This window comes from Rhinolophus sinicus, chromosome 15 (assembly GCF_057876585.1).
Source record: "Rhinolophus sinicus isolate RSI-liver-muscle chromosome 15, RSI-T2T, whole genome shotgun sequence".
NCBI lineage: Eukaryota > Metazoa > Chordata > Mammalia > Chiroptera > Rhinolophidae > Rhinolophus > Rhinolophus sinicus.
This window is the reverse complement of record NC_142515.1, coordinates 39033799-39046653: the sequence shown is the minus strand read 5'-3', so window position 1 is coordinate 39046653 and position 12855 is coordinate 39033799. Positions and strand designations below refer to the sequence as shown.

General features: G+C 31.7%; 1 protein-coding gene across 2 annotated transcripts in view; it reads right to left on the bottom strand.

The window, feature by feature from the left end:
* Positions 1-5955: 5955 nt before the first annotated feature.
* The window catches only part of UBE2D1 (ubiquitin conjugating enzyme E2 D1), a 29330-nt gene continuing 22430 nt past the window's right edge, over positions 5956-12855 (bottom strand). The window contains exons 4-7 of one of the 2 annotated variants that reach the window (XM_088791985.1): positions 11864-11941; positions 10445-10550; positions 7525-7618; positions 5956-6840 (exon numbers count right to left, since the gene is read on the bottom strand). In XM_088791985.1, the coding sequence (XP_088648111.1) occupies positions 6777-6840; positions 7525-7618; positions 10445-10550; positions 11864-11941 (342 nt within the window). In that variant the 3' untranslated portion in view covers positions 5956-6776. The remainder of the gene's footprint in view (positions 6841-7524; positions 7619-10444; positions 10551-11863; positions 11942-12855) is intronic. The other variant, XM_019731909.3, reaches the window with a different exon arrangement.

Here is a 12855-nt window from a genome sequence, read left to right as displayed (position 1 = left end):
TGATTTCACAACACAATTGTGGAACCCAAAAACAATGGAATCTCTTGAAAGTGCTGAAAGTAGTAAACTAGTCCCAGTGAAAATATCCTATAAAATAATAGCAAGATAAAAACATTTCAGGAAAAAAAAATACATATTTGTTACTATCAGATTTGCACTAAAAGAAATACTAAAAGGAGTTCTTTAGGCCGATGGCAAATGACCTCAGATAGAAACATCACAATGCAAGAAGCAATGAAGAGCATCGGGGAAAAACATACGGAGATAAATAAATTGCCAATGACATACAAAATAAGAATATTAACACCTTGTAGAAGTTAACATATGTAGAATTATAATACATGACAATAATGCAAAATGTAGGAAAGGGGTAGCAGAATCCAAGTAGTGTAAGGTTCTTACATTCCTGGGGAAAATGGTAAAAGTAATAATTTATATTAAACTGTAATAAGGCAAAGATAGATCTTTTAACTCAGGGTAATCACACACATATCAAAGAATGTGTAACAAGTTATCAGAGGGAAAAATATAGGACTATTATAAAAATTGATTAATCCAAAAGAAGTCAAGAAAGGTAGGGAAAAAATAAAACATGGTTTAAAAAAAACAGGAACATACTAGATAGAAACCCAATTACATCAGAAATTCCACTAAATGCAGAGAACTGAATATTCCAATTATAAGACTAAAATTGTCATACTGGATAAAACACAAATCAGATAAAATCCAACCATTTAACAAATTCATTCCGCATTAACAGAGAAAAATGATAAAAATCACAATAATAATCTTGCTAGCTGTAAAAAAAAAAGCATTCAATAAAATTCAACAATGATAAAAAAAATGCTCAATAAACTAAAAATAGAAGGGAACTTAGCAATATGAAGCAAACACCATACTTAATATTGAAATAATGAAAGCTTTCCCTCAGAAATCAAGAAAGGATGCTTGCTATCACTATTTTTATTCAACATGATACTGAAGGTCATAGCTAATGCAACATGAGAAATGAGAGGCATATAGATTGGAAATAAAGAAATGATCACTATTTGCGGGTAACATAAGTGTAGAAAACTTCAGAATTCTACAAAGTTTTAAAAAGTGAATTTAGCAAGGTTGCAGGATACAAGGCAGACATTATAAATTGTTTTTCAGTACAGTAAGAACACACAAATAGAAAAACGAGATGAAAGGTCACTTTTATAACAGGTTTAAAAAATTAGACACCTGGAAATAAATCCAATGAAAAATGTGTAAGACCTCAACAAAGCAATTAAGCCATCAGAAATTAAAGACAATCTAAGTACATAGAATGATATATATACATCCACTGAATGGAAGACTCAGTAAGATGTGGTGGTGATCCCAAATTCTTTTGCATGGAAAGGTAAAGATCTACATCACCTTCCTTTGAATTTGAGATGGCCTGTGACTGCTTCAACCAATAAACTACAGGATAGATGGTTAAAAGGTCGTGCAGCTTTCTCCTCATTCTCTTGGAACACTTGCTCCCCAGATGCTCCCTCTGGGAACTGAGCTGCCAGGCTGAGAGAAGCTCGAGACACACAGAAAGACTTAAATAAGTGCTCTAGTAGATAATAATTGTCCAGGTGCCAACATCTGAGTGAAGAAGCCTCCACATGATTTCAGCTGCCAGACATTTCAGCCACCCCCAGCTGAGGCCCTAAGTTTTATGAACAGACCAGCCATTCTTATTGTGCCTCATCCCTAATTCCTGACCCAACAGAATCCATGAACATATAATCAAATGACTTCTTTTACAAGTGAAATTAAATGAATCTCTACCTGCTGCCTTACTCTCAGAACAGTAAAAGAGAAGCACTATAAAAAATGAGAACTTTCACAAATAAACTGCATTACATTTTTCGGCTATTAAATTGTAATTAAACTTCTGCTTTCAAGAAATTTTGAAAGTCCTAATTTACAGTTGGTAGAGTGATAGAACTTAACTTTTAAAATTCAGATGTTATTGTTCCATTAATAATCACTTAAATGAGGTAAATAAACATTTCTAAATAGCAGTACTATCTTAACAGACCAATTCAACAATCTGAAAACACTGAAGTTCTATTTATATAGCTATGGCTAAAGAATTAATCACATTTTTCATGGCTGATCCTAATAAGAATGAATAACAGCATCGATGATTCTACTGCAGAACTCAAATTTTAAATCATTCACTGGACTGGATTTTGAGTCCATTTCAAATTGACTACCAATAAATAGACATGATGTAAATAGCTTCATGACCAAGTATCTCTTTTAATCTGAAAAATAAACTTCCCCATTCTTTCCATTTTAAAAATACAGAACTGTGACAGCAGGATCCTTTGATGCTGAAGCAGTGAATGAATGATGTATAAATGTAAACAGATCACTGTAATAAAATAATAGAAATTAAAAAGTACATGTGGTATTGTTTTTAATCAATAAATTTAAAAGTTACCCTTTTGAAAATTAACTATTAGGGTTGCCCTGGTGTTCTGTGTTTGTGACCTAATATCTTTTGATCCTTTGGTGGTTTTTCTTATATGGATTTTTTAATTTTTTTATTAAATTTATTGAGGTGACATTGGTTAATAAAATTCTATATATTTCAAGTGTACTATTCTATAACATCATCTGTACATTGCATTATGTGTCTACCACCGGTTCAGTTCTCCTTCCATCACCATATATCTGACCTCCTTTACCCTCTTCTATCACCCTCCTCCCCACCTTACACTCAGGCAACCACTAAACCTGTTGTCTGTGTGTATGAGTTTTCGCTTGTTTGGTCATTTTGTTCATTTGCTGCTTTCAGTTTTATATCCCGCATATGAGTGAAATTGTATGGTTCTCGACTTTTTCTGTCTCACTTATTTCGCTTAGAAGTGAGCAAATTTTGGATGGATAATCTCAAGATCCATCCAAGTTCTCGCAAATGGCAATAATTCATCTTTAGTTATGGCTGAGTAATATTCCATTGTATATATGTACCACATCTTTGTCCAATCATCTATCAAAGGACACTTCAGTTGTTTCCATGTCTTGTCCACCATGAATAATGCTGCAGTCAACATAGGGGTACATATATCTTTATGGATAAACATTTTCAGATTTTTGGGGGTAGACACCTAGAAGAGGGATTGCTGGGTCATGTGGTATTCTATTCTTAATTTTTTGAGGAACCTCCATACCATTTTCTATAATAGTTTTAACAACTTATATTCCCACTAGCAGTGTATGAGGGTTCTTTTTTCTCCATAACCTCTCCAACACTTATTACTAGTCTTGTTGATAACAGCCATTCTAACATGTGAGGTGGTATCTCATTGTGCTTTTGACTTGCATTTCCCTAATAGCTAGTGAAGTTTAGCATTTTTTCATCTATCTGTTGGCCATTTGTATGTCTTCTTGGGAGAAGTATCTGTTCAGGTCCCCTGCCCATTTTTAAATTGGATTTTTTTTTTTCTTGTTGAGATGTATGAGTTCTTTATATAGTTGGGGTGCCAAAAAAATGTATACAAATGGACACTTTGGCCAACGTTGCTCAAGCAGTAGTTCTCCATAATCAGAGGTATCTGAATGCTGATGGTAACCACTTTAAGAACCTCTTGTAATCGCAGAAGTCATACGTGACTTGTATTCATCTTTTGTTAACGGTATATATTATTACAATTTTAATAGTTTTCCTTTCTTAAAATATGTATACATTTTTTTGACACCCTCTGTATTTTGGCTATTAGCCCTTTCTTGGAGGTGTTGTTTGCAAATATCTTTTCCCATTCAGTTGGTTGCCTCTTTGTTTTGTTGACGGTTTCTTTTGCTGTGCAGAAGCTTTTTAGTTTGATATAGTCCCATTTATTTATTTTGCTTTTACTTCCCTTGCCTTTGAGGTCAAATTCATAAAATCCTAAGACCAAGGTCCATAAGTTTAGTATCCGTATTTTCTTCTAGTAATTTATTGTTTCAGGTCTTACATGTAGGCTTTTGATCCATTTTGAGTTAATTCTGGTGTATGGTGACAGATAGCAGTCTAGTTTCTTTTACACATGGCTTTCCAATTTTCCGAGCACCATTTATTGAAGAGGCTTTCTTTTCCCTACTGTATGCTTTTGGCTCCTTTGTTGAAAATTATTTGCCCATACACACATGGTTTTATTTCTGGGTTCTCAATTCTGTTCTATTAGTCTGTGTGTCTGTTTTTCTGCCAATACTATGTTGTTTTGATTATTGTCACTTTGTAATATAATTTGAAGTTAGGGAGTATGACAAGTAGTTGATTTTCAAAGTAAATTTTTAATTTACCCTAACCAAGTTCATGAAGGAGTGGGGTAAACAAAGAAAAAATTAATAATACATGGTTTACACAGGAATGTGTAAAGGCTGTATTTCAGGAATCATATGCTTTTGAGAGAGCTGGGGGATGACAGTGAAGTTGCCTTTACAACCTGTAATACCGATTTACTGTATATGGCAGTTATAAGTGTCCAGAATCCAATTTGAATATGGCTTTCAAGTATGCTTCAAAGCATGCAGGACTTCAAGAGGTAGGATTCTAAATCTCCAAAAGACTCCCTATTTCCTTCACCTCAGGGAGGTCCTTAATTTAACGGTTCATCTATGCAGGGAGGCTCCTGGGTTGGGATTTAGTTATAAAAGGTAACTGATGTAACCTTTGTTAGAATTAAGCAAAAGCAACATACCCACATGGTGATCTGACTGATCATTATGCCACCGATGAATTCTGAAGATTTTAGTTAGGAACTTGCGCTCCTTACAAATATGGCTGTACAATTCAGATGTAAGCAAAGGCCAACAAGAGTTAGGCAAGTTTCAAAACTTTAATAAAGAAAAAAAAGACACTTCAAAAAATAAATGCCACACAAATGAAAGTTTATAAAAAAGTGAAAGATATTCATGAAACAAAACCCTTCACTATCAAAATATACTAAAATCTAATGATGTTGAATGTTCAAATTCTGGGTGAATATAGCTTATAATAATATAGCAAGTAAAGTAGTGTTTTTCATGATATGGCTGTCTCAAGACATCACTTAATATAATTACTTTTTAAACCTATATTTTCTTAAATATCCATTTCACAATTCATTTAATTATTTTACATTCATTTATAAAAACACATTTCTAACAATGGGTTATTTTGTGCTTTAATAATAATGAACCATGGTAAAATACTCAAGTGATTTAAATGATTTGCTAATAATGACTACACTCATCACAGATTCTTGCACACTTATACAGCTACTGCAATATTCAGAACTAAAACTCTTCTTAAAAATGACACTCACTCAAGTTTGGTAAGCATGCTAATAATTAGAGATGTATTTTTCCCAAGTTAAAACATTAGAACTTTCCAGCTGATTTTAAAATCTGCAAAGATAACCTCCTCATTTAAATTACTTTTAACTGCCAATTTATAGAAACAGAGGAAAGCATCACTTTACAATTTTCTCTATGACTTCTATAGTAGAAAATGGATGTCCTCTTCAAACTGTGATGGCACTAAAATTCTATTTTAGAAATTCTAGATTTTAAAATGTGAAGAAATACAATGTCAGTTATATCTAGAGGGGTATTTTAATGAATTAACCTAATTATTCTTCAGGTCTATAAAGACTTTTCTTCAAGGTAGGTGACACTACCTTATACACACCTTAATCCATTTTAAATGTGATCCAAGAAGAACCCCAACTTACTCTAAATTCTCTTCTATAACAAGGGACCAATGTAAATCATTTAGACTGACAATTTAGTAAACAGATACAAACCTAAAGCAATAAAATATATATAATTGATGATCAATTAGCCAAACCAACAGACCTCATTCTCAGAATTTGTAATTCATTTTCATGCAAAATTTTATATACCTTTGATCCTTACTTACAAAGTAAGTTTTTTTTCCCTATCTTTTTAAGTAACCAAGACAAATAGTAGAAAAAGCATTTTATTTATATGGAAAAAGCTACATTAAGATCTGTAAAAGGTATCATTATAATATTGCCTATACAGAAAAAAATTCAAACGTGAATAGCAACAAATAAAAGTTACACATCTCCTACTTAGCAGTGCAATTAATTCACATTGCAATAAAGTTAAGTCAAGTATAACAAAATCAAAACAAGTGTTTCTCCATAATCAGTATACTGAGAATTACAGTGTAAAGATCATTCAGGTTTAAGAAATCTGCAATCGATCTACAGAATACCCTAAGACAAGGGAGACAGACAGTTAATTCATTTAATTATCAGCTGTTGAGTTTTTCAATACTGTTCACAGGAAAAAAGTAATGAGTTGACATAATGTAAATAGAATATATTTAGTCTATACAGTAAAAAAATACAAATTATAAAGTGAGCTAACCAAGAATGAAATCTGAATACAGATTTATAAAACGGACGACATAGATAACACATACAGTATTTCTCATGTAAAAACATCTAGTTTCAGCAAAAAATAATTTGGTTGCTTTTCAGATGCATTGTAGATCTTGTAACCTGAAGATGCAGATGTCCAAGTATCTTAAAAACCATAATAAATGTCTTTCTCAATGCATATAAAATGATAAATGCTCTCATCACAGTCTTAAGGATATTTTTGGAAGTATGTTTTGTCTTGCTTCAGAAATACATTTAAAATGGGTAAAAATCAAAGGATTTAATGGTACAATGAAACAGTAAACAGTGCTCAATTTACTGCTAATATTGAAAAAAACCTAGATTTTACAGTACTCTGGTATATATGAAAATGTTTTAAATTTTACATTGCATATTTCTGAGTCCATTCTCTTGCGTGTCTGTTGTATCTGTGGGCATACAAAAGGGGTACAGTAAAAATATACAAACTGAATCTTTTAGAAGATCTATCTGTATATTCTACCTTTTTAAGCTTAACTGCAATAACTATACATACAGCATTTATTGGGTCAATGTGACTTAGGCTTATGAATAAATAAAACAGAAAAAAGTGATTTTTTAACTGATGGATTTCTCTACAACCTATGTGAAAACATACCTGAATGATAAACAACAAAATGAAAAAAACAGTTTCTAATGAAAATATATAAAAGACAATGGGCATTATTTGCAAACTGCGAATGAACCACTGGTACCAGCAAGATGAAACACCTTAAAAACTAAGTCAGTTTGGGGTTTGGGGGGCCGGTTAGGGATAACTTCTCTTCCTGAGAGAAGATAAGGAATATAATATTCAATACTTTCCAATTATCAAATGCTTTCATTTTAAATTTACTATCTAGAATTATACATTCTTCTTTCTTACCAAAAATATAACATACTGTGCTAATGCAGAACATGTACGCTTAAATTGTAAAAGATTAAACTGTATGTGGGAAGGAATAACATTTTTTGTAAAAAACTAATAGAGTTTAAAAAGAAAGGTTTACTATACTGGAAAGATAAACTTATAAGTATAAGCAACCTATTGGGTGGACTACATAAAAACGTTCCCATGCAGAAACTAATATAAGAAAACACTTACTTTTCTTTGTCTGATTTATAGATTTGTGCAATATCTGGTACTAAGGGATCATCTGGATTGGGATCACAAAGTAGAGAACATATGGACAATAAAACTAGATTTAAAAGAGAACATCATGTTAGATAATGATATTTTTACTTTATACAATTACTTACGTGAAAATGATTTCATTGAATATAGACAATGAACTTAATTAAAAACAAAATAAAATGAACACAGTAAATTTTAATTTTTAATTTTTAAAAGTATTTTTAATTTTTAAAATTATAAAATTTTATAATATACCATACAATGTACATAATAAAAAATTTTATAATTTTATAATGTACCACACAATGTATATAATATAAAATTATTATAACTTTTAAAGGTTTGAATTCTGTTTGAATTTGTATTTATTATAAAAATGTGAATCTCTAAAGTAGCTATTAACAACCTTAAACTCAAGCATTCTCTACAAAAATATTTTTAGGTAACACAAACAATACCCCATATAGTACATAATCAAAGAATTTTTAGAAAAACATCCTAATTTTAGATTTCTTTTTGAGATACTTTTGTACTTCAATGAGAAAACAGTCCATTTTTTACTCTATTTTAATGTAAAAAATCTGTGTTCTAATCAATTCAAGGTAAAGCAATCAAATTACAGTCAACAGTCCAAACCATTTGGACAATGTTCATGTACTTTTTTACTCTGGCTTAGTGCTGTAGACTGTCTACAAAGAAGCAAAATTTCTAAGACTTTTTCCAATGAATTTTTTATTCTGTGTATATTATTTGTATCAAATGCATTTAAAAATAATGTGAATAGTTTTATAGATAACTTGAATATTTTAAAATACAGATGGAAATTGAAAAAGTAGTCATTTCCTGCCATATATCAAAATACTAACACAAATAAATACACACACACACAAAATATCTAAGTATCTGAAAAAGTAGGGAAGAAGGACTCCGGTTCCTCATTTTCTGTTTTAATTTCATGTCACCACTGAGGGGGTCCGTGGATGGAATCTTTGGAACAACCTTCCATCTCCAGCCTCCTCTATTATGTTCCTTTAACTTTTCCTATTCTTACAAATCCACAGGAGAACTTATAAAGCAGAGTTGATTATTAAATGACACAGAAAGGGAGTGCTAAGGGCTAATGAAAACACTAATATTTTAATTCATCTAGCCAATAAAATTTCAAGTCTTGTATATTAAACCACAATTATCTGGGCTCATGTGTCCAGAACATTTCCAGACTAAACTCATGATAAAAAGCAAAATAAGACAGTTAAAATACAGAGAAGTGAAAAAGGTACAAACAATGGGCAGGTATAAGCTACCTTATAAAATAAGCAAGAGGCAAGTCCCTCACCTCCCCACTCCACTGCCAAGAGCCATGAGCCCTGATTTCACTATTATGCACACAAATCAAATGTTTTAAGATAAAGAAAAAGGAATAGTTAACATTCACTGGAGTGCTTACTATGTGCCAGGTACATATGACCGTATGTGCTAATACTATTATAACCCTCATTTTACATATGAGGAAACAAAGGCGGCTTGATACTGTTCTTAAACGACAGTTCACAGAAGCCAACACTACTAATTATTCTTTATAAAAAGCTACCAATGTCAGAAGATAAGTTCTCAACATCTGGCAGTCTGCCATTTCTTTTATATGTGTAAGTACTTAGCCACTGTGCCAAATGAATTACAATTTGCAATGCCATTCCAGGAAAGAGCATATTAATTTGAATAACCCTTCGACACAGAATCTTCCCTACATCTAGTGCTTAACAGTTACACTATGTGAAATTTTTAAAAAAGAGACTAGAATCTCTATGAACATTTTATACAAACATTTTAGGTCAGAACAACTGTCCTTCAATACCTAATGGACCTAAAGGGTATTATTTTATATAATACTTGAAATAATTATGGCTGCGGACCCTGCTTTCTATATCCCTCATCACTTTTAAAAAACAAATTATATATTCAGGTAGCACTTATTAAAATTTTTTTTAAATGACCATAGATTCCTCCCCTGAATCCTTCAAGAGAAATAATTTTCTTAAATTTTATAAAAAGGAAAAACTACCAATTACTTCAGGGGCACATGCTTCTAACTTAAAATAATACTTTCCAACTGCAGGTTCTCTTCTGTTAGAGAAACAAGACATGAATTAAGAGGAGTGGTACAGGAAATAGTATTGGCTAATGAAACAAAAATGGCTTCAGATGGCCTACGTACACATCTGATAATTTACCAAAGAACACGGCTACATATCTGTGAAAGTTGAGAATCCACATGGATAATGTATCAGTTATTATAACAACGCTATTGATTATTCAAAGTTTAGACTAATATGTCATATGTACTGCATTATTCTAAAGTGTGAAATGTCTTTCATTTTCAATCATTTATCAGCCTAATCTGAGAATTCTCCTTAGATGAAGTAAAACAGATGTGAAGCTTTACTCATTATGTCAATCATTCCACTTAATGAACGGGACAACTGGCCCTAAAATCTTATATTTCTCTCTCTCTCTCTCTCTCTCTCTCTCTCTTTCTCTCTCGCTCTCGCTCTCGCTCTCGCTCTTTCTCAAGATAAAGCCAAAACTAAAGCATAAAATCTCAAGAGACTTATCCCTAAATTTCTAGCTCTAACATTTTAAATTTATTTTATTTCAACATTTAGAGTTCAACCCCCAAGCTAATTACTAAAAGCAATCCCCATCAACTCCCCAAGCTAATTGCTAAAACCAAAAGAGTAATATAAGAGTTATGAAAGCAAAACAAAATCAGAGCAGAAGAAAACACAGTAGACTGTTTTTTTAAAAAAACTTTGGTCTTGGTCCTTAGATAACATCTGCTGTATTTTTCCTGTCTGTTACCAAATGTTATAAATCTAATAAATAAAATTACCTTTTGATACAGTCAGAGCTGGTGACCATTGTGACCTCAGGATATCAAGACAAATACTTCCATTACTGTTTATGTTGGGGTGGTAAATTTTTGTTGTGAAAGCAATCTAAACATACAACAAAACAAAATAAAAATATGACAATCCAAGAACTATGCACAAAACAGAACCAATTTGCTCTAGAGTAAAATGTCCTCATTTTTACATGACCTTAGTAGAGAAATGTATTCAACAAAAATTGAATGAGCATCTACTTTGTGCACATGTAGTTTTAGCTACAGTGGTACCTCAGTTTTCAAACACAATCTGTTCCGGAAGACGATTAAAGTTCTGAAACATTCAAAAACTGAGGCGTGGTTTCCCCATAGAAAGTCATGCAAAATGGATTAATCTGTTCCAGACCTTTAAAATCAACCCCTAAAACTGCAAATTTAGCATGAATTTTACTCTCTAATGATACCATAGATCCATAAAATTTACGGTGTTTGTAAACCGAAATGTTCGTCAACGGAGACATTCAAAAACTGAGGTACCACTGTACTGGGAATGGGAAAGCAAATAAAGTCAGTTTCCCGCACCCCAACAAGAAATTGAGAAGTATTTTGGAGAGTGCAATAAATAAATCTATAATAGCTGCTATGACTGGTTGAGTAGCACCTGAAATAATTAGCCATGGCTTTCTTCATCCCTTAAAGTAATCCTTTTCTTAATTTGATTGTCAGTGACACCTGGAAGTGACAGCAGTATTTAAAAATAGGGTGCTCACCCTGTTCTAGGGGAAAGCTGAGAGGCCTCAGCTTGTTACCTGTCCTAAGAAATCCACCAAGAATCCTAATCTTCCACAAAAGTTGTTATGTTGTTTCATATATATAATGTTAATCAGGTGTTTTTTATTAAAATCTAAAATAATTATTTCCTGAGTGACAGAATTTGTTAATGATTTTTCTCTCTCCTTGATATTCACATCATTTGTTTCTTCTTTAGATCTAAATTAAATTTAGCAAGAACATGTTTTTATTTCTCATACCACACTAAGTGGAGTGCCATATTTACTTTTGTATTCTCCAACATAACAGAACATGGTAGGTGCTCGGTAAATGTTTGTTGAATACTTAAAACTGAGAAAAAAGAATCAACTTTGGAAAGATAATCTCCTGAATGGAAAAGTCTAATTCTTGATAATAAAAATCTTCCCAAACTACACATATCTAATGAAGAAGAAAAGAAGTAAGGAACCTAATTTATAACATGATACTGACTTTTGTTTTACAGACACAGTACAATATTAGAGTAAAAAAGCATATTTTAGGTTCAGTGGTTTTATAGAACAGTTTAAATATGCTAACCTATCTTGGACATCATAAAAATCTCTGCATATATCTCTGACATAGAAATCACATGAATCATAAAAATAAAAATACCTTTGGTGGTTTAAAAGGATAGTCTGTCGGAAAATGTACAGTGAGAAAGAAGACTCCACCTTGATATGCGCTATCAGGCTGAAATTACAAAATATTTGCATCAGTGTTTGAGTACTGTATTCATTTGGTAACCTAAAATGATCCTTCCCTTCCCTCAAAAACTGTCAGTTTGAAAAATATGCCATCATTTTGTCATAAATTCTAATCATTTACCTTGAAAACAGGTTTTCCTTTCCAGGGATGAAGGAGGATATTCCAACAATCATGATAACATCATAGAGTTTAAAACAAACAAAAGATAGGACACACGCAGTGGTGTGACTTGCCCAAGCAAATCTGTTTATGAGTACAGATTTTTAAACATCAGTATATACACAACACTGCTATAAGAAAAGCATAATTTTCTGCAGTAGTAATCAGTATGAAAACAAGGGTTGAGGCTAGTGTTTACCTTCTTATTTATAAAATAAGTTCTGACGGTTCTTTCAGGGGCAAGAATGGAGATGAACTGAACAAGTTACGAAAAGGACCTCAAATCTTCACTTAGTAAGTTTATAAAATAATGAGGAAAATGCAAAAGAAAAAAGCCCCAAACAAAACTAATAAATTCAATATTCATGGAATTATCAAATTAGGAATCAACTTAACAAGAGGAATTTAAATTTGGCCCTGTGTCTTTATGATCATTAGAAAATAAAATGTTACAAGCAAGGGAAAAAAAGATAAATTTTTTTAAAGGTAGCAAAAATACCTAAAATTCTATTTTAATTCCTTTATATTTAATTAAATTTATCCTGTTATATTAACATCTTGGTAATAATAGCAAAATTATCATTAATTACTTCTTCCTTAAGTTTCTGCATACATATTAGAGGACTATACTGTATAATTATTCTTACTATATATAGCTTAATTCTACTTCATCAAAAATTATAAGGAATGTAGAAAATATAAGTGAATTATAACTGCCAGACATGGTCTGCTTAGATATT